This window comes from Corylus avellana, chromosome 1, assembly GCF_965113065.1.
Source record: "Corylus avellana chromosome 1, dhCorAvel1.hap1.2, whole genome shotgun sequence".
Lineage (NCBI taxonomy): Eukaryota > Viridiplantae > Streptophyta > Magnoliopsida > Fagales > Betulaceae > Corylus > Corylus avellana.
In genome coordinates this window covers 4,603,348-4,627,020 of record NC_142490.1, presented here as the reverse complement: position 1 = coordinate 4,627,020, position 23,673 = coordinate 4,603,348, and the positions used below count along the sequence as shown (strand labels likewise).

The 23,673-nt window shown below is 36.4% G+C and overlaps 3 protein-coding genes across 5 annotated transcripts; 2 read left to right on the top strand and 1 right to left on the bottom strand.

Annotated features, from left to right (window-relative positions):
• The first annotated feature begins 356 nt into the window (after positions 1–356).
• On the top strand, positions 357–1,422 carry LOC132170209 (Photosystem II reaction center PsbP family protein). The gene is made up of 3 exons (XM_059581098.2): positions 357–704; positions 784–1,006; positions 1,098–1,422. Exons 1-3 carry the CDS (start codon positions 389–391, stop codon positions 1,408–1,410), a joined length of 852 nt encoding a protein of 283 aa, XP_059437081.2. The 5' UTR covers positions 357–388; the 3' UTR covers positions 1,411–1,422.
• Positions 1,423–1,522: 100 nt separating this feature from the next.
• Positions 1,523–10,606, bottom strand: LOC132170208 (JmjC domain protein JMJ24). 3 transcript variants are annotated; one of them, XM_059581096.2, is made up of 14 exons: positions 10,526–10,606; positions 8,859–9,480; positions 7,197–7,339; positions 7,015–7,114; positions 6,775–6,907; positions 6,623–6,677; positions 5,655–6,345; positions 5,187–5,516; positions 4,143–4,571; positions 3,975–4,047; positions 3,227–3,312; positions 2,132–2,278; positions 1,912–1,982; positions 1,523–1,821 (listed from the first exon to the last, which is right to left on the bottom strand). In XM_059581096.2, exons 2-14 carry the CDS (start codon positions 9,417–9,419, stop codon positions 1,719–1,721), a joined length of 2,922 nt encoding a protein of 973 aa, XP_059437079.2. In that variant the 5' UTR covers positions 9,420–9,480; positions 10,526–10,606; the 3' UTR covers positions 1,523–1,718. The 3 variants fall into 3 exon arrangements, with proteins under 3 accessions (XP_059437079.2, XP_059437078.2, XP_059437080.2); XM_059581095.2 differs by lacking the exon at positions 10,526–10,606 and adding an exon at positions 10,057–10,366; XM_059581097.2 differs by lacking the exon at positions 10,526–10,606 and adding an exon at positions 10,057–10,365 and having other exon boundaries at positions 2,159–2,278.
• Positions 10,607–13,419: 2,813 nt separating this feature from the next.
• ACBP4 (acyl-CoA binding protein 4) lies at positions 13,420–22,783 on the top strand. Its single transcript, XM_059581271.2, has 18 exons — positions 13,420–13,757; positions 14,370–14,440; positions 14,847–14,910; positions 15,016–15,087; positions 15,953–16,147; positions 16,246–16,323; positions 16,727–16,837; positions 16,972–17,038; positions 17,403–17,464; positions 17,872–18,011; positions 18,551–18,677; positions 18,760–18,874; positions 19,515–19,603; positions 19,753–19,836; positions 19,918–20,085; positions 20,532–20,672; positions 21,908–21,967; positions 22,321–22,783. The coding sequence occupies exons 1-18, from the start codon at positions 13,596–13,598 to the stop codon at positions 22,507–22,509; spliced, it is 1,995 nt and encodes a 664-aa protein (XP_059437254.1). The 5' UTR covers positions 13,420–13,595; the 3' UTR covers positions 22,510–22,783.
• The last annotated feature ends 890 nt before the right edge of the window (positions 22,784–23,673 follow it).

Genomic DNA, 23,673 nt, shown 5'->3' with positions numbered 1-23,673 from the left:
AAATAAAGCGCGATTGTTGGGTGGAGTGAAACGCTGTCGTCCTAGAGTGCTAAACGAAAAACAATGAGAACCACCAAAACTAGATAAGCATTATCACGGAGTGAAAACCAAGATATCCTCCACCCATCGTTGAAATCATTTGCACCACCAATCAAATTCAATCACCTTTCAAAATTCTTCTCACGCACTACCCTCTATTTCCAAAGAATGACTAAAACAGCCCAAATTGTGCAACATGGCACGCTACTATTGGTCAGAATACAGAATCTATTGAAATGTGGGAATGTGCAATACCTTGAGGATCATGTCCCACCTACATAACGAGCAATGCCCACAACAAAATAGAAGCAAGACATGGCAATATTGCAAAACTACTACTACCATCACCATGCATGCAAAAAATGTACATTTTCACCGGATTTTTATGACACAATCCTCCGGCGACCCAAAAGGGAGTGTTGAAGAGGTGAAAACCCGACCGGGACGGTCTCCGGCGGAACAATTTGCACCTCTAGAAACGACATTTAGGCGGCGGCTATTAGTTGGTGTTGGGTCAGCTTCTCTAGTAGCTGTTGGTGCAAATTTTGGTGGGTTAACAAGTTTTCTTCTTGGGGTATCGCCGGAAAGTGGGAGGAACCTTAAGCTGGATTTGATTTATCCTATTGGAGGGTACAGTCGTTGCGTTGAGACAAATGAAGGATTTGGTTAGTAAGTTCATATATATATGTTATAATGTTGTCAAGAGATGTTTCTTTGATTTTGTATTTGCTTTGCAAAAAACAGAATTTATATACCCAGCAAAATGGGTTGGAGATCAAACACTGTTATATCGAGCAGTGGAAAAAACAGAATCTGAACGAGCACTTGATCCACCTCCCATAAACACGGCCAATTCCAACAACCGGCGACGGAGTATCAATGAACCAGTTGTTGCATTTGGTCCGCCCGGAACTCGCGGCGAGCTCAATGTTAGCGTCATTGTGTCGACGGTTCCTCCAGACTTCTCGTGAGTACTCTAATTTTTTGTTAATTTAGCATTGAAATATCCCAAACTCTCATTCTACTGGACTGACGTGAAAATGCCTTGATATTTATAGAATTGAAGCATTTGGAGGAGCAAAAGAAGTGGGAGAAGCAGTGGTTCGGAGCATCACAGGATCGAGCAGACGCCCCGATGTTAAAGGGTCATTGATAGAATCAACTCTAAGAGAGGATCCTGTACAGAATGTCAAATACTATGAGCTGGAATTCAGAGTTGAGAGCCCCTCGTTCCGCAGGCATAATCTTGCCGTTTGTTGCTCTCGTGGCGGCCGGCTTTTCACTCTAAATGCTCAGGCACCAGAATCAGCATGGCTGGAGGTGAAATCAGACTTCCAGAAAATTGCTCATTCATTTACTCTGACCTCCTGATAAGAAGGAGAAATACAAGGAAAGCACTGCAGTTTCTTTTTCTTTTTCTTTTCTTTTTATCTTTTCTTTTTGGATGAATAAAGCAGTAAAGTTTCTTCTTTGAAACACATGATTTAACGAGAAAGTCGACTTTTTTTCATTTTCTACTACGTACAACAATGGCAGCATCATTGAGGCACCATGACTGAAATCAAAGAGATCAGCTTGTAAGCATGAGAGTAGAAAATTACATACAACACATCTATAATTGTGATTAGCTCTTTAAACACTGGACTTCTATACCTAAACTACAATTACTGTACATAAATTCAAGCGCAAGTTATCTGTCTTCTTCTCTTAACCATCTTGTCCAAGTTCTCAGAAACCATTGCAGTCAAATTGGGATCTTCAAATCCAAGCTCTGCACCAAGTCTGCCATTGAAAGACGAAGAAATAGTTCGTCAGCATTTACGAAAAAGATGGAAGCAAAGATATAACAAAATTAAAGTTTGATTTACTTACTTTGGATCAAGGACCAATTTCTGGACTTCTTTAATAGCTGAACTTGCAGCATAAAGTGATATTTTTCCTACCTGTGTAAGAACCCAATACAAAAGAAATGAGAATTTTCACCAAAATAAAGAGAACAATAATTGTTTAAGAGAAAAGAAAAAAGGAATTAAAAAGTTTGAAGGTAATATAAAAAATAAGGACAGAGATGAAAAAGGAAGGAACTGAATACTTCTAGGGAAAATTTCCTTTGTCTGACCTCCAACACCTGAAGTTTTGCGTCGTGGTCATTGGGAAGACAGCGGATTTCTTCGGCCAATCTTACAGCCTCTCCCAGACTTTCAGGAGATACAAAATCAAGACCCAGCTGAACAGTGGACTGGAAATTTTACATGGAAAGCAACATCAACATAATGGTACAAACCAAGTTTCTACTGGACATCTGAAATATTAACATCAGTGAATCTATTTGCTATTAATCCCATCTAAAAATTCAAAAAAGTTCCATAAATGTTAACAAATACTGAAAGGGCATTTCTCAGAAACCATCTATTGCAAATGCTGAGAAAGTGATCAAAAGGGATGTGGATTTGTTTATATATATGTAAATAGAAACATAGGAAAACTACACTTACCCCCCTCAACTATCGCTCAATTTGCAATGTTTTCCAAAAATTTACAATGTACACTAATCTACCAAACCCTTTCACTTAACCCTCCCCTCAATTGGTTTTTTGTTATAAATGACAAAAAATAGCGCAACCCAAAGTGACAATAATACCATTCAAATATAATAATAATAATAATAAAATCTCCAAACCCATGGCTAATGAAGTTCTTTTTTTTTTTTTTTTTTCAATCCAATGGCATAGTTGTACTTTCATACATCTTAGTGGGGTTATAACGGTCTGTGCTTGACAAAATAGGTCAAGTGAAATGCATGTGAGCCCTCTGTTAGGATTTAACAAAAAATCCTAACGGATAGGGGCAAATGAATGGGCTTAGCAAATTGGTAGGGTACATTGCAAATTTTGAAAGTTTGGAGACATCGCAAACTGAGTGGTAGTTTAAGGAGGTAGTGAAGTTTTTCTAAAGAAAATAATAAAACATAATTTCTACTTTATTCCAGACACATGCTCTAACAAATGAAAGATCAAAGACAATTCAGTCTCTCATCGAGAATCCAAATTAATACTCCAATCATGAATAGAACGATACAACATTATTTCTTTCAAACTCAGTACTTCAAGTTAAAACATGCAATACTGGATTCATTTAAAAACATCAGTTATCCTATTCTGAAGGTAATCAACCATAGTGAACTCACCTGAAGATTTCTCGCTTGGAAAGGGCACCCAGCAGGGACAAATACAGCCTGCCCCAAATGCTGTTCAAACAACCATGGCTCAACTCCTGAGGAAGAGTGCTCTTTAGATTTTTAAACAAGCATTCAGAAACGTCCAAGATAGTACACATGATTTAACATCATCAACACACACACATCACTAGGATACAAAGATTAAAATAAGTTAGTATGGCAACTCTAAAGATTGAACTCTCCACTAGTCTGAAGTGACTTTGAGCATTGCTTGATGGGGCAGCTATTACATAGAGAAAAGGGTCCTACTAGCAAAGAACAAACTTTATTTTAAACGAAAAATTGATGTTCTGCAAAGTTTTTGATCCACAGGTGTCTGCCTTTTGTAAAAACATTGTTTTGTACAATTTGAACAAAACTCATTCTAAGCGATTGCCTTTTCCGTAATTTTGTCCAGATCATTACATTTCAGGATCACTGCAATACTTCAGTCAGGAATCACATATTAAATATCTCAGCACATTAGATGAACATGAAAACCAGTATTAAACTGGATTTTCTCTTTTCAAGAAAAAACCTTAAGAGGAATACAGTTAATAGTAGGGAAAATTCCTAAAATTAATACAGTAAATGGAAGTCTTAAAAAGTGCAACACCTGTTTCAAACATACTGCTCAAGTCAAAAGGTCAAATTTCTATCTCCTTCAAAGCTTGATTAACAATTAAAAAAAATATATATATTTGTTACTTGTCCTTACCAAATTCTTCCTTTAACTTCCTTTTATGATGCTCATTCAGGAAAAATGTTTCATCATAAAGAGGCCTTTTCACCTGAGATTCAAAAAGTTCGATAAGGAGCACGCAATAAGCCAATTACATTTTAAGAAAAAGAGTATATTTTGTAAGATTATAAGATCAGAACTTACATTATGGTTTAATACACAATCAGGCTTCCCAAATTCCCTCCAATGAATTCTCAAATATTCAGTCAACTTTGGAACATCCTGCCTGCGAAACACATCCCAAAGAACTCCAGGATGAGTCTTTTCACAGACATCTTCACCATCTCTGTTGGATTGTTCACAATTGACATTATTCTCTTCAACGTCAATAGTTTCAAGCCCTTGATCCACCATCGACTCATTTTCATTTGCGTCCAGTTTTGCCCCACATACATTCTGCACACCTTGACCATCAAGTGATATATCAGATGACTTCCCCTCATCCAAACCTACTTGTGGATCCTGCAGTGAATCTTTCACCTCATATTCCTTAAAGGATTTTTGTATCTTTTGAATCTCCATCTTCTGCCAACCCTTTCGCTTCACATTACATGTATGCACCAATAGGTATACCTGACGATAGAGCTGGGGATGTCAATTCATTTTGACTTATCACTTTGTTGGTTAGTTTACATCAGATGACACAATAGAGGATAAGAATCACATAAAAGCTCATGACATTAGACTCCAGGTACACATGGTTTCAGGGATTTCAATCCATATAGCTTTATCTAATAGATTATGACACATTTTTTAACGAATTAAAGCTAATTAAATTCAAATAACCATAACAATCTGGTCCTGGAGTTACCAGGTGATTGTTTATAAAACTTGGAAAACTGAGTAATGATATTATGTTCAAATCAAAGAGTCTGGTCTCCAAAGAACATAAACAATATAAGTTTATAACTAATGTATAATAGGGCAGTTATGGTTATATACAAATTGCAAACCATGAAATAAGAAATTATAACTTGAGATGCATACATGATTAAGCAAAGCAATATGAGTTTTTCTCATTTGTTAACTCTTAATATTTTAAGAACAAAAGTATACAAAAAATACAGCTATAAATATAATCAATCAAACCTCATATAAGACAAAGTGGTTTGATATGAAGTAGTAGTTTTAAACAGCCAACATAACCAACTATAGGTCAATGAGAAAGGGGAAGAAGTAATAACTTACCATGTCACGCACATTGAAATGGAGATTGGTCACTGAATCGCCTCTACCAAGTTCTTCATAGGTCCCATAAGAAATAAAAATTTTAGGTCCTACATCATTCTGCAAGGAGTAATGAGGCAACTTCGCAGCAACATTTAGAAGACCCCACTTTGAGTGGATATACTCAAGTAAGGGCAGTTTACTAATAAATTCGGGTCTCTGGTACAATAAGAACTCTTCAGATGCACTAGGGGAAGGCCAATCCTTCAACTTTAACATTTCTGGCCAGCCATCTTCATGGATTCGTCCCTCAGAGTATCCTTTTATGAACTGACCAAGTTCAATGTCAACCTGCCATCATATCATGGCATCAATTAATTGACATTATCAAACAATTAAAAATTTATCCAATATAAAATTAATTTGAGTACAATCAACAGAGACATGAGAGAAAACAGAAAAGCCGAGAACAGAGCTGTTAGAGCCTACCTCAGACCAGTCTAAGCAATCTATGGCCTTCACTAATCTGTTCTCATCTTTCATTTTCTCATCTGTTGTCTCCCTTATCCCTCTCCATAAAACCACTGGATCCCAGCTTGAAGTGGATGAGCTATCAAACACCTGTTTGACAATAACAGGTTCACCCCTTGCCCAGTGCTTTCTAAAATTTCCAACCCCATCAGATTTGATACCTTCAGATGTTGGGCTGTACAAGAAATTATCATCACTGTCCTCTCTATGAGCATATTGGCAGAGTCTGGGATCGTCCAACCCAATCTTTTGTGGGCTGCCAGGATTATAGATCCTACAGCCACTAACCATTTCCTCCACGTTTTTTACCAGCTTTGCAACCCAATTCATCTTAAAAATGCGGCTTAAATTTAGTGATGAATTACCACAGCCACCATACTCCTTTGGGGGACATGGAATACTGCCATCACTATTGGCTTGCCAACCAGGAAACTTATCTGGTAATATTAGTTTTAGTTTGGATACTTTCACTTGCTCTGACACAGTTGCTTTCTCTTGACTTTTCCCATCAATCTCATTATCTACCGATTCTACTTTAACACCACTTGGAGATGCTTCCCGAAGATCTTGACAGCAACTAAGGCACAGATCATATGAGCAAGTTGTACAATGCCGATGATAATCTATAATGGGTATCCTACAGAAATTGCTGCAAGAAAACCATCAGATTGAACTACGGTCTTTTAAAACAAGAACATACAGGTATGTGACACTTCTCCACCTATAAATAAACCACAGCAAGTAGAGGAGACACACATCAAACAAACTGATCAGAAAAAATCTTGTTCCTTTACCAGTGAAGATAAATCACAAAAAATCAGATGCAATGAAATCAAGTTGTACACTAAGTAAATACTTTTGAGACTTTGATTAGTTATAAACCAGGAAATATTAATCCAAATAGTTCGTAAGTATTCTTAAGGTACCAGCACATCTGCTCATCTGCATTCAGTTTTGCCCTGGCAAGACCTATATCGCTTCCTGAAGTATATATGTACATAAAAATTGGTCAAGTAATGTATAAAGGATATAAACCAACGAAAATTTAATGCCACTAGGGGCATCAAAGGCATCTTACCATGCAATCTTTTTTCTAGTTCTACTTCAGAGGCCTGCTCATGATGGATTTGCTTAACTACAGGAAGCACCGAAGATAATAGGCAATGGAGATATTTCAACTTGTCTAGCACAGGTATCTCACGTATCCTTACCTGAAACTCAAAAAACACAAGAGTGATGAGATCAGAGAATCACACCCAGCGAATCTTGGTGTGCATATTTCACAAGATTACTGAAACTTAATGGTGTAATAAAATACCTTTATCGAATTATCTGAACGTAAGCACACTTTGCAATTACAAGTGCCACGACATGCAGGACAAATTCTCTGAATTTCTTCTAATGCAATATCCGAGTACCTAAGATATTCAAGCATAAATAGCAAGTAGTAAAATTTGAAACAAGAATACTAACTAACATCTAAAGTGGTCAAATCCTAACCATGTGGAGATACAGTTTTCGCAATATCCTCTCTTGTCACATCTGAGGCACCAAATAACTATGTCTCTATCATTCCTTCGGCACTGGTGGCAAGTTTGCCCACCGGCATCTTCAGAGGAATTCAGGCTCCCATCAGAGTATTCCTGGAAAAAAATTGTAAAACATAGTGTCAGATTACGCAGGTGGTAAAGAAAGGCTACCCAACTAATGCTAAAGGATTAAAGTACAAGTGGTAAAGAAAGGGTTTCTAACTAACACTAAAGGATTAAAATACTAAGTGGTAAAGAAAGGATTTCTAACTAACACTAACACAGGCAACGTTTGAATGTTCTTTAGGAATAAGAACGGGTATTACTAGGAGTACAGTAGGCTGGAATGGAATGACCATTCCTATTCTTTCGTTTGGTGACAACTCATGAATGACCAAATTTTTAATTGGAATCGAATCATATTTTGCCCAAATTTCCTAAAATGCCATAGCTCTAAATAGTCTCAATGTCAAGGGGGTGGTCCGCCACTACAACCAAAAGCTCCAAGGGTGGTCGCACCACCCCAAAGCTCCTCAGGGTGGATGCCGAGGGGCTCCAGGGTTGGCGCGAGCACCCCCGGTGCTTCTGGTTGGGGGGGGTCGACCACCCATGAAGATATTTTTTTTTCAACAAAAAAAAAATATCAGGGCTTTTCCATTCCTGGGGGAATAGCCATTCATATCCTTTTAGGGAGGAATAGTTATTCCTCAAAATGAGAAATATTTCTAGGAGTAATAGAGAAATCAAACAACATAATAGCTATTCCATTCCTAGACTTATTCATGCCTACCAAAGGTGACCTGAGTGATGGACACACTCAAAATCTCCTGGAACAAAATCAAATATTAGAATTGGATATTTACTTCATCATTCTTACAGATAAGGCTCTACTTTGACAATAGTGGGATTAAAGATTTTAACCAAACATCTATAATGTATCTCTCACATCATGTGGCTTAAATGGTATGTTTCAGTCTTGTCCCTACTATTTACCAAAGTGATGATGAACAAATAAGCAACAAGGGAGCTCATAGGGTCATCTGGCTAGAAAGACAGTAAAACAGCTGGACCCAAGGTTTTTTGTTCCTTAAATAGCACTAATCAGGGTGCTAACAGCTGTAATGCCATTATTGAGCAGAACTCATCAAGTTTGAGAGAGTGTAAACAATTAACAAATAATTATTAAAAAAAGGGTCTGAGGATATCACCCATACCATTAAAAAGATTTGTAATTCTACCCCAGAGATGAGCATCTTATTCTCATACTTGCAAGGGCAGCTAAAAGCATGAGATACAATTTAACATAGATGGTGTCATATATGTTAACTACTGCGGAATATATCTATTAGTATAAAAGAAACTTCCTCAGCCACACTTATAACAGTGCATTTACTCCATCCTTCCAGGCTGTCTTCTTGTTCTTCTTATCAATTTATCAGAAAAGGAAGAACAACTTCTCAAATACACAGGAATTATCAAAAGGTCCTCCTAGAAAGTTCCAATCTAAAATTTAACAGATCAAAAGAGTGAACTAATATTAAGAATATTAGTTAATGGTTTCTATTCAACTCGGGGGAACAAATATATATTTTATCCTAAGAAATGCAGCCACATGTTTTGCAACTCAACTCACCGTTGTGGCATCATTAGCATCAAAGCTCCTTTGTGATCTGTTTTTGGATGACTCCATGGCAGAAGCAGTCGGTGTCTTATAAGACCTCCAGTTTTCTTCAAATTGTCCAGCATCTCTTTGTAAATTTTCATTTGTCCTTGGAGGATTACGGACAGGCAAACTCCTCATCGGGGGCGTCTCAGGCGAATAGCGAAACTGATTTTTTGATACCTTCTCAAACTGATTTTTTGATACCTTCTCAAACAACTTTTTCCCTGAGACTGGAGGATAATCCTCAACTTTTGTGTTCACAAGTGGTTCATCAAAATCATCACTCTTACTCTCCAAGTAAATATCACTATCGCCTATTGACTTCCTCTTGGCTTTCTTTAAATTAGCTCTCATTGCAGAATTCGCTGCCCTCTTCTTTGCCTGGATGTAATGCTTCTCACATACCGTTTTATCTGGCATGGACATGGCAGTGCATCTCCACTGTTTCCCATCTGATCTCTTGCAACGCAAATCATCTGGAATTCCGACATTATCCTCACCATTCCCAGAGGTTGAGCGTGGATGATCCATCACCTTATGGTAAACACCAACTGCGATATAACACTCAGAATACCACACTAACAAGAGCAACCTGCAAATAACCATCTAACAATTACCACGCATATCATAACAAATGGTATAATGCAATCAAACAATGCTGAACATGCAAAATAAACCAAACGTGGGAAACCAACAAGCAATGGCCAACTGTCAAGGAACACAAGCCCACATGCACAGATGAAGAAAGAAGGCATCCAAAACCCACCACAAAACAATGAGATACAACAAAATTGTTATATATGCAGCAAGATGGTTCGACCAGCAAACATACCAAGCTGGAATCAGTGCAAGGAAACACATATAGCTCAATTGAGGTTTCTAACAATCCAAAAATCCCTAAACATAATGCATGAAACAAATCAATTAAGCAGCATAAATAGTTTAAAAATTAAATAAATGGGTCAAGCAAAAGCAAAAATTTCAGAAACCCAGATTAAAACAAACAGCATTTGTCCCAAAAATTTATATACAGCGAAAAAAAGAGTCAATCTTGAAGAAGCAAGAACTTGTTAAAAGGCTTAAATTCAAGAACACACACATATGTATAACAGAAAGACAATAATTATCATACAAGCCAGCGAGAGAGAGGGGGGGGGGGGAGAGGTACCTGAAACTAGGGTTTCATACAGAGTTGAAAATAAGAGAGAAACCCGACAACGTGAGTATTCGAAAGTCCCCACAATTTATGTTTAAGGATAAGTGAAAAAAGAAATTTAAGAATTTCAATGGAAAAGGGCCACGTCTATCTCTCCCAAGTCCCAATCTCGCTGTCAGTCCCACCAGTTGCAAACTCCCTTCCTTATGCTTCTTTTCCTTTTCTTTCTTTTTCTTTTGCTCTTTAATTTTTGCTCCGTCTTGCCCTCTTGGTTTTCCAGAATGTGTACAGGTTAACCAGGTAGGGTCGGTACCAGACTACCAGCAAAGCTCAGGAATTTTTTTTATATTATTTTTTTTTAAAAAAAAAATGGGTACCAGTAAAAATTTAAAATTCCTCTAAAAATATATAAAATTTAAAAAAAAAAAATTATAATCAATAGTTATGGAGCACAAGTAACTCGAGATGGGTAGAACCCAACCGCTAAAGTAAGAAAGAGTTTTGTTGGAAAGAATCCATGGCGCCGCTGCTCGGTGCTCACTCTAACTACAATATGCACGAATGGGTTTTGCTTTTAGTCCATTTGTCGGTGGCTTCAACAATTTATGGTACAACAATCTCCGTAACAATAAGGACATGAGATAAATGTGACCAAGTGGTTTTTTTTTTTTTTTAGTACAGCTCTAAAAGCTTCCGCTAACTCATACATAATTATATTTAAGGAACATATCTGCTTTGTGCATACTAGATCTATAACATAAGTAGCCCAAATACAAAAACAAAAATAAAAAACAACTAGAAACTAAAAATCCGGGCGTGAGAGTTAAGCCTCCAGACCGATCTACTTTATCCTTAACCCAAAGGCCATGGCAACAAATTCATCCTCAACCCGAAGGCTAGAACAAACAAAAAACAAAAACCCCACAAGCAGCAGCGGATGAATACGGCATCGTAAACATTCATTTGGAAGACACGCCTTGGCTGAAGAATACAATGAAATCTAAGGTTTAAGAGATTAGATCTTGATCTAGATCTAGATATACAAACTAAATATAAAGCAACCCGCCAGAAATTGAGACCGGAATAGCCTACAGAGAAGACACCAAGCACTGCTACCGTGACCAAGTGGTCTTTTGTTGTTTAGTTTAACAAAATGTTATTTAATATACTTTTTAAGTTTATTATATAATTGATAGGGGTGGGTATCGGTTCAGTTCGATTTGGAAAAGTTATTATCAGCCGGTTAACCGAAACTGTCGGTTAAATCGTTTAATTCACCGATAGCATTTCGATAAGAAAGTATTTCAAAAAATTTGGTTAATCGGTTAACTGTTGACTTTTTTAATTGAAACCCTCAATTAGTTCAAAAAATAAAAAATCAAATAAATGAAGTAACTCGAAAAATCTATACATGAAAAGAGAAAATCTGTTGAAGTTAAGCCACTGGACATGGTAGGCTTGCCACTTGCAACAAGAAAGAGTGAGAGAGAGAGAGAGAGAGCCGCAGGCTAGCCTGGCGCGAGGGAGGCAGCCGCGCGGCGTGAGAAAGAGGCAGGAGGCAGGAGAGGGCAGCAAGTGTGATGAGGGTTAGGGTTCCAAATGAAAGATAAGTTTATATACAAGCTTAAAACGACATCATTTTGAGTTTTAATTAATTAATTTTTTTAAAATGTCAAAATGACGTAGTTTTACTATGCATGTTCGGCTCGGTTTAGTTAATCGATAAAAAATGATTTTATACCGATTAACCGAATCGAACCGAACCGACGTTAGTATAAAAAATTCATACTAATTTTAGAACCACAAAAGTGAGTTAACGGTTAATTTTGGTTTGATCATCGTCAGTATGCGGTCGGTAATTGGTATGTAGTTAATTTGCCCACCCCTAATAATTGAAGCAGTGTTACACTGAAAATTAATTTTTATATTTTTTTTATAAGCTTTGTTGATTTAAAAGCTCACTTTCACTTATACATTATTCTAATAGCATTACTTGAATGTATAATGTTATGCCTTTTTTCCCCCTCGAGGACAAACTTCAACCAATTATTACGGACGCAAGTTCATATACTTTATGGAGACTTTTGTAATCCGTGTTTGTTCCTCGACAATGGATTTCATTCTGTTATTGGCAATGCTTTCTCAGCAACAATCACTTAATGGTGGTAGTTGCCTTTAAAGAACTTCTAACCAAGCCCTTTTACTTTTGTGTACCACTTCGTGCATTCACTAGAGAGGTTCGGATCCATTCTTGGTTCCATTGCCTATTGTTTATTTTCATCTATGTATTTGTCTTTTTTCTTTAGATTTTGTTGTTGGGAAGCCCATCCCGTTTAGTTTGTTTTATTCCATGTAACCTTAGTCCCATTATTTGATAGAAAAAAAAAAAAAAAAAAAACGGTTTGAGTACTTTGTATTAGATACGGGAGTAATATATCATTCATTTTACGTCTCATGTATGCAGCACGCAAGTTACTCCTAGTCTCGTACTACGTATGTGTAGCAACTTTGAGTAGGTATGTTAATTTTGAATACAATTTGTGAATTTTATACGAATTTGACACAAAATTATTTATATTAGTATTTATTATAATCGAGTTCGAATCAATTCTAATCAACCCGAATTAAACGTTTAATAAACATGTCAACCCGTTCAACCCATAGGTTACATGTTCGACCCGTTTAATTATAAATTTTTGTTGTTGTTGTTTCCTTTTATGATAAAAACAAAAACTTTAACGAGTTGATATATCAAACATGTTATTCATTTATTTGAGTTAGTTTCAAATAATTAGTCCAATGGGCGCGTTTGGGCCAACCGATCATAACCAATATTATTAAATGAGTTTGCACTTGAGCCGTCAAATATCACTCGATTGTCGGTGTTTCTCTAAATTTTGGATTACATTAATGTCTTCAAAATTACTAAAAAATTTTAGTATTCCTGAACGACAAAAATACATTTAATAAAAGTTTAATTAAAAAAAAAAAACCCTTAAGTATGCATATAACTTGCAAAAATACAATATACAAACTCACATGTTAACTGTAATAAAATTCAAAAAAAATTGTATGCATATATACTAATTAAACATGAGTTTCTATGTTGAATAAAAAAAAAAAAAAACTAGGATCCCAATGTTCTTGAAATATTAAAATTAATAATTCGCATGTTTATTTTGTTTGGATTTTCAAACTTAGTTATAATGATGTGAAAAGAATTGTATAATTTATAAATTTAACAAACTGTCTCGTCAGTTTCTAACGACTCGTGTTCCCTGTGAAAATAAAATCCTTTCTCTTTTTGTTTTGTTGGGTTAAATATTATTTTGGATGAAATAAAATCAGATCCAATCGCAGAATATAACTCAACGGAGAGAGACTCAGAGGCAGACAAGTATCAAAATATTCAAAGCATGAACAAACAGCCAAACAAAGACCACCACACCACACCCAAACACGTCCTAATTTTTTCTTCTTTTAACGTTTCCGCCTGAAAAATATCCAATTAAAAAGCTCGTCGATCTGAGCGCACACCGGGACAGACGGAGATGGCGATGGCTCGGGCGAGCTCTGGGCTCCAATACCCGGAGCGTTTCTACGCGGCGGGCTCGTACGCGGGCTTCGACGGAGACGCCAACTCCACCTTCAAGGCCCTCACCTCCAAGTTCTCCAAGGAATCCGCTGCCCTCCTTTACGGCTTGTACCAACAGGTTCGTCTCACGCTTTCCGTTCATCGCCGATCCGGTGCGTTTCGCTTCCGAAATGCGCCGTTTCGGTTTCTCTGCGGTGATTTGTGCCGAGATCAATAGGAATGTCGTTTTTGCTATGTGCATTGCGGGTCAATTTCACTTTGTTGGCGTGTGTGCTGCAACGCTGCGTTTGATTCGGGTTTTTGAGTAGTGTTAGAGTTCCGTTGTGCTTCATAAGCATTGGTAGTTTGGGAAATAGCTTGCGTTCGGTACTTTGAATGTGATTTCTAAGGTAGATCTGGATTTTAGGGTTGAGATTGGTGCATTGGAAGTGCTTGATCTGTGGTTGCATTTGGTTGCTGGAAAAAAGGCGGGAAAAGAACTTGTAACTCAGTGAATGAGAATATTTTTCTGACTAATTGAGCTTCTCAGCATCCAAACAAAAGTCGGTTGTTGTGAATTGTGATTAATCTGCATGTCGGTTCAAGTATCTGTGATTGAGTATGTTAATATTTCTGCAGAGTAATTGATTGGTGAATGGTTTAGGATTTTGAATTGAGAAATTGTCTGTTTGATACGAGATGCTCGTGGAAGAATTTGTTGCTGAATTTGCTGTTATCGTTTCAATTGCAGGCTACGATAGGACCTTGTAACATACCGGAGCCTAATTCTTGGAAAGTTGTTGAGCATACCAAATGGAAGAGGTTCGTGTCCTTAATCTCTCTCTCGTAGTTATCTTATAGGCTAATGTGTATGCATTGAACACGGATACATGCTTTATTCACTCATCTCTTGTAGTGTAGCTCTTTCATTTGTGTATTTCGCATTGAGTTTGGCTATAAATGGAAATGGGTCGAATGACATAAAAAATTGTTATGGCGCTTAGCTAAGCCGAGCTTCTAAGCTATGTGTAGGCAAATTCCCCTTTAATAAAATACTTTTTTTTGTGGCTTCTCATACTATATGATGATGATCCTAAAGAATGGGATCCTTGTGACATTTTGGGCTATATGGTGTACCCTTGTGGGATTTGTTTGATGTATTTCTTCTTGTGTATCTGTTTCTTCTTTGTTGAATTTGACTTTCTAAGTATTTTTATTATTTATGCAGCTGGAGTGGGCTTGGAAACACGTCTACCACAGAAGCAATGCGTCTTTTTGTGAAAATATTGGAGGTCCTTGCAAATAAGATTTCAGGGCCATGTTCCTGTACCGTTATGTAGAAGTTTAGCTAATTTTATTTATCTATTTATTTATTTGCTTTATTTTCTTTTGGGTAGGAAGAAGATCCAAGTTGGTATTCTAGAGCATCTAACTTTGTTGCAGAGCCTGTGGTAGATGTGCAAATGAATGTGAGTATCGTGGAACTTGTGTATTTTGTGGAATTCCTCCTCCTTTTCTTTTTATTGGCTGCAGGTTCTTTTATCAATGCCAATTGAGAATTTCATCCATACACTTCACATAATTGAAAACTACACGCATTAGAGTAAGGGCAATATTTTTCTTCTGTTACCCATACAACAAGGTCACATCCTGCTCCACCAATACCATTCCTGCTCCATCACTACTGTTGCTGTTATACACCAATGTCAACACCATTACCATTACTGCTGTTGCTGGCTCTGTTTCATGGCAAATAACCAACTCCTTTGTACTGATGCTACAAGCACTACCACCACCCAGGCATTGCTTGATTCCGACCCCTCCTACTAGCACCATTGCTGGCACCACTGCACAGTGATCTTGAATTACATAATCAACATCACTTTTCCTCCATTTTTAATCACCTGTCTCTTTTTTTTTGGCAAGTTGCATACTACTGGATGATTTAATTTATTATGCTGTGTTTATCTATGACATTTTCTTTAAATGTGAATTTGTAGGTCTCTATTTTTGGTTGGGCATCTGCATACATTCTTGTTTGTTTTAATTTTTAGTACTTATTCAATATATATATAGTTTCTGTTATATATGTTCCCACCTCACAATGGCTGGAACCTCTTCATCCATAACTGTTTTGGAATTGGAGTGGGGAGAGAGGAAGAACTGAGTAATTGAACTGCGTGTTGTTGAGAGCCCTAAGTGTAATAATTATATTTCAATTTTGCCTGTATAGCAGGGACTATAAATCTAGCTCTTTATCACCTTTTTACCTACTATGATTATTATGTTTTTCTTTTCTTCTTTTTTTGTGTAATTTTCTGGGATGTTTTGTAGCATGATTCAAAAGCTGAGCCTGTGGTTGAGAATGGGAATTCATTACCTGAGACAAAGACTATTTCTGCTGAGAATGGGAGCCTGATTGAAACTCAGGATAAAGATGTTGTCTTGGAAGGCCTTGATTCAGTTGCTGTCTATGATCAATGGATTCCACCTCCGATATCTGGACAACGCCCAAAAGCCCGATATGAGGTAATGGCATGTCTTTTCGATAATATAGACTTGTTCCTGGCATTTTCTTCTTCTTTTTCTTCTTTATGCTGAACAAAGCATTTGTCACTTATTTTCAGCATGGTGCGGCAGTTGTGCAAGACAAGATGTACATATATGGCGGTAACCATAATGGGCGTTACCTTAATGATATTCAGGTAAGCAAATTATCTGCACACACACACACATGTATATGGATGGACTCATGCTATATAGAAATAATTTGTCCCATTTTGTCTTTTCTCTTCAGTTATTGCTAAGGTACTGCATTTTCGGTCATTATCTCCTGTTTACATTCTTTATACTTGGGTTACGGTCCTTTTTGCTTTCAATGAGTATTTTTTCTCTCGATAAGTTCTTGACACTTTTCAATATATTTTTATTGCTGGTCGACTTTGGATATTTAATTTCGTGCTTTTGTGATTCTGAGCTTTGTTTCTTATATGTTTTTCCTTTTATAGCGGAAGTCCTGGTTTTACATTCCAACTCTCTAATTTATTTATTTTATTTTATTTTTTAATTTATTTATTTTTATTCTTTCTAACTTGAGGAACAATGCAGGTTCTGGATTTGAGAAGTTGGACTTGGTCAAAGATTGAGGCGAAGGCTGGGGCTGAGTCACTTGAGTCACCATCTCCAGTAACATTTTCTCCTTGTGCTGGTCATTCCTTGGTCAGTATGTAGCTTCTTTAAGCAAAGTTTTCTCACTAATATATGAACTTTGACTTAATATCCATTTGTTTCTTCTGTCATTTTTTTTTCCCATTCTATAGTGGTTTTTAAAGATCTTATCCTTTTTTCTATAGATACCATGGGAAAATAAGCTTTTGTCAATTGCTGGACATACAAAGGATCCATCTGAAAGTATACAGGGTATAACTCAATGTCATTGCCTTGATTTATTCTGAGTTTGTGTCACTGTTGTTGAGGAATATATAGGAAATATTCCTAGAGGAGAAAAATCTGGCGAGATATTTAGTCCTAGAAGAGAAACATCTGGCAAGAAAATGGAATAGTTTTCCATTTTCTGACCTAAATTTTCAATGACACATGATTCACCTTTAAAAATGGATATATATTATCAGGATTCATGACAGTGAAAGTTTTAGAATTTTTTTAATCATACGTGAATATAACACACAATTTAAGCAAGCCATGCAGTACAATCATATGGCAGACATGCTCTGTTTTTATCCTGTTGATTCTATTTCTAAGCTATTTTTCACTCTCATGACAGCGAAGGCATTTGATCTGCAATCTTGTACATGGTCAACGTTAAAGACTTATGGCAAAGCACCGGTATGTATCTTTTTTTCATGTCTAATCTTTAGTGAATATCTGAAATCAACATTATGAGATCCTTGATGTAGTTAAAAGTCTTAAATTAAATTAGGAGTGCACACATTTTTTGAATATTCCTCAGACAGTTGGACATTCAAGGCTTTGGTGTCTATTTCAGAATTGATATGTATAGAGAAGCTAGAAAATCATATCTTTAATTCCCCCATTTTGCCATCATTTGGGAGCTCTCTTAGTAATTTTAAGCTAAGATTGGTTTGTATTCTGAAACTGGTGAGAATTGAAATCAAGTTTTGGATTGCATTTGTAAAATCCTGATTGCAAATTGCAGGGGTGTGCTTGGAAGTTTTTGAAACCAGGTGCTCTCTTATGCGCTGAAAGTGTTTCTTATTGTTCATGTTTTGCAGGTATCACGTGGAGGTCAGTCAGTGACCCTTTTTGGAACAAGCTTAGTAATTTTTGGTGGAGAAGATGCAAAGAGGACTCTCTTAAATGATCTGCATATTCTTGACCTAGAGACAATGACCTGGGATGAAATAGATGCTGTGTAAGACTGGAAATTGCACTAGCACTTTTTTTCTTTTTCTTTTTCTTTTTTGAAGGGGATCTTTATTTTTTATTTTTGAATGGCAGCGATACAAAATACAATTTTTATGATCGTCACATGAATTTAAAACATTTTTATGGTATCTGTTCCACATATGCATATTCTCTTTGTTGATGACAATTTGTGGTGGTAGTCCTAACTAGCTTTTGTATCATGATGGTAATTCAAGTTATATATCTGCCTTCTATCTCTTGAAGTCTGGGTTTTAAGAGAAGAAATGTACTGGCTATCTGTCCTCAAAACAAAAATATATTTTATTTTTGATAAACAATTCAAGACAAAACACTCCTCAAAAGACAAACACAGCCTTCACCTTTATGTTGCATCATAACCTTTTTTTCAAACAAAAAACACATTTACAAACGTACTCGATATCTTTTTACTCCTATCTTACACGTACTGTTTCATATGCTACCTTCTCCCAACTCGTATCTAGATAGGGATATTTTTGAGCTTATCAGATTTTTATTACTTTGCAGGGGGGTGCCTCCTTCTCCGAGATCTGATCATGCTGCTGCTGTACATGCGGAGCGGTACCTTCTGATCTTTGGTGGTGGTTCACATGCAACTTGTTTCAATGATTTGCATGTCCTTGATTTGCAAGCTGTAAGATGACCATCCTGTACTTGTATCCATCTCGTTGTCTACAGAAACTATTATGTATTTTTCATATATTTCAACCGTGTAGATGGAATGGTCAAGACCCACACAACAGGGTGATATACCAACTCCACGGGCTGGACATGCAGGTGTGACAGTTGGGGAGAATTGGTTCATTGTTGGCGGTGGTGACAATAAGAGTGGTATGTATACTGCAAGTTCAACATTTAGATAGAAACTTGATTGAAATGTGATTTAGTGTCATGGGGCATAGCTTTTTTTTTTTGATAAGTAAATGAAATATATATAAAAAGCGCAAAGGGGCGCAACCCGCTTACACAGGAGGTATAAAAAGAGAGCGCCTAAGAGGGAGAGAAATGAAAGAGAAAATCAGAAAAATTAATCTCTAATGGAGCTAGCCAAGCGGCCGTCCAAGAGTAAAGAGTAAAGAAGAAAAAATGGGTCAATTCCTTTATAGTCCTAGTGGAATTTTCAAAATATCTAGCATTTCTTTCATTCCATATACACCACATAAGACACAAAGGGATCATCTTCCACACAACCGCGCTTGAATAAGGATAATTTGGATTCTTGAAAAATAAAGTCTAAGCATACAAGTATTCACTCTGTGGGATAAGAGTTTGAAGTGCTGGCCTAAGTCAGTTCATTAAATGCATTTGGAAGGGCACCTAAGCATCGAATCTTTTAGCTCCTAATAATTGTTTGTATTTTTTTCCCTGGTTTTAAATGTTTTGGTGTTTGGGTATCTGTTTTAAGAACAAAATAAGAGCTATGACTTTGTTCCTAATTGACTATTTATTCCTTCTCGTTTACTTCTTGCAGGAGCCTCAGAAACTGTTGTCCTTAACATGTCTACACTTGTTTGGTCGGTGGTTACTACTGTTCAAGGACGAGTTCCAGTTGCTAGTGAGGTATTTTGCGTTTCTGTAGATCATTACTTATGTGAGGATTTTTGAAAACAAAATCATAGCCTGTTTTAGGAAAAGATATCCTGGCCTCTTGTTGAGCTTGAGATTGTTTTTACTGAAGTAAGTCATTATCTAATTGCCTTGTATTGCAGGGTTTGAGTTTGGTTGTAAGCTCCTACAATGGTGAAGACATACTTGTATCTTTTGGAGGATACAATGGTCGTTACAACAGTGAGGTGAAGGGTGGTTTTGACTTTAGCTGTGGCTTCTCTTGCTCATGCTATGTTTTTTAGTCTGATTTTGGTTGTTTTTGTTAGGTTAATGTTCTTAAACCAAGCCACAAATCTACCTTGCAATCAAAGATGATTGAAACTCCTGTCCCAGACACTACAAATGCTACAAGAGATGTGGAGTCTGAGTTCGATGCAGGCCAAGAAGGGAAAATTAGGGAAATTGTTATGGACAATGTTGAGTCAGAGCCTGTGGTATGTAATAATAATTCATTTTTTGGCCTGTCTTAGATCACAGGAAATATGCTGCTATACTATCTGCAATGTTATTGTTGACATGAAGACTATATCCTAGCAGATAAATAGATTACAAACACAAACATACTAGATACTGTTTCCACTGAAATTATCTCTCCTATACGGCAAATTATTTCCGGCCGGTAGTGAAGTGACTTAGTTATTTATATGCCAGATAACTAGATAAGATCCCGATATTATTTGCACCCTGAAAATTGCAGATCCATTCTTGATTTTCTAATAGAAGGATATATTTTTTCAGAAGCACTCTCTTTTCACTTCTCTTTCTAATTCTGCAAAATACACATATGCCACTCTTGAATTTTAAATTATTTCCAATATTCATTTATTCATGTACCTCGTACTTGCTCTTTTGACACAAAGAACTTCTTTGTTTCATGCAGAAATCTAAAGGTGAGCTTGTGGCAACCCTCAAGGCAGAGAAAGAAGAATTAGAATCATTACTCAGCAAGGAGAAGATGCACTCTCTTCAATTAAAGCAAGAGTTATCAGAAGCCGAGAATCGTAACAATGAAGTATACAAGGTGACTAGTTGCACATATAATATTACTAAATGTCTTCTTTGACTGATGCAGAATCTGTAAGGAGATTTATTTAATGCAGTATGTGTTGCTCTTTTAGTATGCTTCTTTTCTAATTGTCTAAAAAAAAGTATGCTTCTTTTCTTATTTTTCAAAAGCCCTTTCTGGGAGGAAAATAATAATTGTTTTGAACTTTTGGTTGTGGACATAGATTAGATTATGGGACAATAATAAGGGATTGAGGGTTTTTTTTCTTAGGTGAAGACGGGGTGTAAAAAGGGTACACTTTCCCTTGTAGCTTAGAACTCTGTGTTAACAATGGCTTCTTGTAGCTTAGAACTCCATGTGTTAACAATGGCTTTGTGACAGGAAAATAGAATCCCTTATGAGCATGAAGATTATTGCTGGGGGGGGGGGGGGGCGGGGGGGTGGGTTCTCTTCATGTAAGAGATAAGGCGATGGGAGAACTTGCTTGAACCCAATGAGATTCCACTTTGATGATGGGTGGGTTGAACTAGTTATGCTGAACTTTACAACAAAGCTGTTGTGAAAATCCTTTTCAAGTAAAATAATAACTGAGAATAATTGTTTACTAACCAACAGAGCTTTAGTCAAATTGTTTGGTTCCAGAAGTGGTACCTTGATCCAGTCAAGTTTATTTTGCTTCGTCACTTTTCACTGAAGAGGAAGAGCTATTTCAATAGTGGCATCCAAATATGAGCTCAATTTATCATTCAGGATAGGAGTGTATAACTAAAGGTTTCCTCGTTTTGCTGAGAAAAGATGAGAAAAACTGTGAAACATTAACATCTTTATCATGGCATTCAGTTTTCCTCCAGAATAATTCTAAAGTTTGTTTCTCATCAAGGAAGGTAAATCAAGGCTTTGGCAGGTTACTAGGAATCCCATAGTTGTAGTTGCACTACATCCAGAAGCTGGTTTTCACTTGTTTTCAGACTGCTAAACAAATTTACTTAAAACTTACTCCAATGCTCTTTGGACCAAATGTTCTCCTCCCATACATAAATGGCGGACGTAACATTATGGATTCTATCCCATATAGGTGTGTGAGTTGTGTTTACTTATTCAAAAGAAAAAAAAAAAAAAGGCGCGAGAGAGAGAAACTTATAAACTTTCTTATATTGACTTTGATAATCCAATTTCCCGTGTTCTGTAAGATGTATATTTTTGCCCCTTTCTGCAATTAATGCCCTTAATTTATTGTGTTTACCTTGAAGGAGCTCCAATCTGTGCGTGGTCAACTTGCTGCTGAGCAGTCTAGATGTTTCAAACTGGAGGTATGTATCTCATGGTTAGGGAAAACTTTTTGCTGTCATACTAGGTTATCCCAGCAGTTCTGTGAAGAATATTGTCAAGAAATTCCTGACAGTTAGAACTACCTTGCTAGCTGTTTTATACAGAATTAATACTTCAAACTGGAAATTGAAAATGGAAATTTGCGTAGAACATGGAATCATCCTCTATTATGGAAACACTGAAACATTAAAATTAAAATCGAGGCCGTTATCCTGGACGAGCAAGGGCTGGAAGTGCAAAAAATCATAAAATATTATAGTTGTTGTGGTGTGCAGTGAGCATGAAGAGCTTGGAAATATGAGATTGTCTGCTGATTTCCTTTTTGCACCGACAGGTTGATGTTGCAGAACTACGCCAGAAGCTCCAAACAATGGAGACGTTACAGAAGGAACTGGAACTCCTCCAGCGACAGAAGGCTGCATCAGAACAAGCCGCCTTGAACGCAAAACAGAAGCAGGGCTCTGGAGGAGTGTGGGGTTGGCTCGCTGGAAGCCCATCTGATCAAAAAGCTGATGATGCCTGAAAAATTGGTGGAAGCCTAGTTGAATAGTGATTGCTAGATTTGGTTCCCATTGATCCATAATTCTTTCACATATTTTTTTTGCTTTTCCTTTCCCCAACCATGACAGAACCCAGTTCTTTACTGTGATGGAAATAAGACATGAGATTTTTGTTGGTCAGAAGGAAACCCCCTTGGGTTTTCATGAATACATGTTCTGTAATTCAGTGCAATATTTTGCTTGTAAACACAATTTTGTTGGAGTTTGAATTCGAAGTAAATGTATTATTTGAGTGAAGTATAGGTTTTCATTGTTGAAACGTGAAACAATTCCCAGTCATTCTAATAATTTCTGTAAAGAAAGTGATCAGATCAGGTTCTTGGAAATAGTTTGTCACAATTTACTTTTGTTTTGCCTTTCTATGTGGATGGAGATCCATGCTATGGTTCACGCAAGTTTTTCACTTTCAAATCAATAATTGTGAATATACTCACTGGTGAAACAAATCTTTTAACTCTTCTTTCTATCGATCACGTCGGTTCTTGATTGGTATTTTTCTTGAAAAAGTTATGCTATAAATCACATTTCTATTTTACAATTATTCTATGTTGTTGATACGTCAGTTTCAACTAACTTTGAATAAGTCCTTGTTAACAACAAAAAAAACAAAGATTGGTTGAGACCGTCACCTCAATATTGGGAGATAATTTATAGTTGGATGAAAATTTGGTATATAATATTTACCCATTTTTGTAACAAACTGATTTAATGGTTAGTTGGGACTGTCATGTTATAGGTTATGTATGAAATAAAAATGTAGTTTCTAGCATTACTCTTCTTGAAATGTTATTAGACATGTAGTAAACCAGCATTTATATTAGTAAAAAAAAAAAAATATTATTATTAGAAATTTAAATAATTTCTCTACAAGGTATAATAAATGCATGATTTCAACTTATATTAAAATTTTAAAATATTTTTTCATTTTTTGAAAGTACAAAAATTACAAACTAGCTCGTAAGAGTTTCTACAATAACAATGATAACACCTACATTTCGATGTTGAATTAAATGTGTAAACATTAAATTTCATTATGGATAAGATAATTGAATTTCTAGATTAAAAAACCGAAGAAAAAAGAAGGATAAATGATTGCAATACAAGGCGTCAAATTAGGCACTCCAAAT

Coding starts and splice junctions, on each gene's coding strand:
- LOC132170209 (XM_059581098.2), top strand. CDS start 389: ATGCATGCAAAAAATGTACATTTTCACCGGATTTTTATGACACAATCC. Junction 705..783: donor TGAGACAAATGAAGGATTTG/GTTAGTAAGTTC, acceptor TGCAAAAAACAG/AATTTATATACCCAGCAAAA. Junction 1,007..1,097: donor ACGGTTCCTCCAGACTTCTC/GTGAGTACTCTA, acceptor TGATATTTATAG/AATTGAAGCATTTGGAGGAG.
- LOC132170208 (XM_059581096.2), bottom strand. CDS start 9,419: ATGGATCATCCACGCTCAACCTCTGGGAATGGTGAGGATAATGTCGGA. Junction 6,908..7,014: donor GTTCAGATAATTCGATAAAG/GTATTTTATTAC, acceptor TTTGAGTTTCAG/GTAAGGATACGTGAGATACC. Junction 4,572..5,186: donor ATTTCAATGTGCGTGACATG/GTAAGTTATTAC, acceptor CTCTATCGTCAG/GTATACCTATTGGTGCATAC.
- ACBP4 (XM_059581271.2), top strand. CDS start 13,596: ATGGCGATGGCTCGGGCGAGCTCTGGGCTCCAATACCCGGAGCGTTTC. Junction 18,012..18,550: donor TGGGATGAAATAGATGCTGT/GTAAGACTGGAA, acceptor ATTACTTTGCAG/GGGGGTGCCTCCTTCTCCGA. Junction 18,875..19,514: donor CGGTGGTGACAATAAGAGTG/GTATGTATACTG, acceptor TACTTCTTGCAG/GAGCCTCAGAAACTGTTGTC.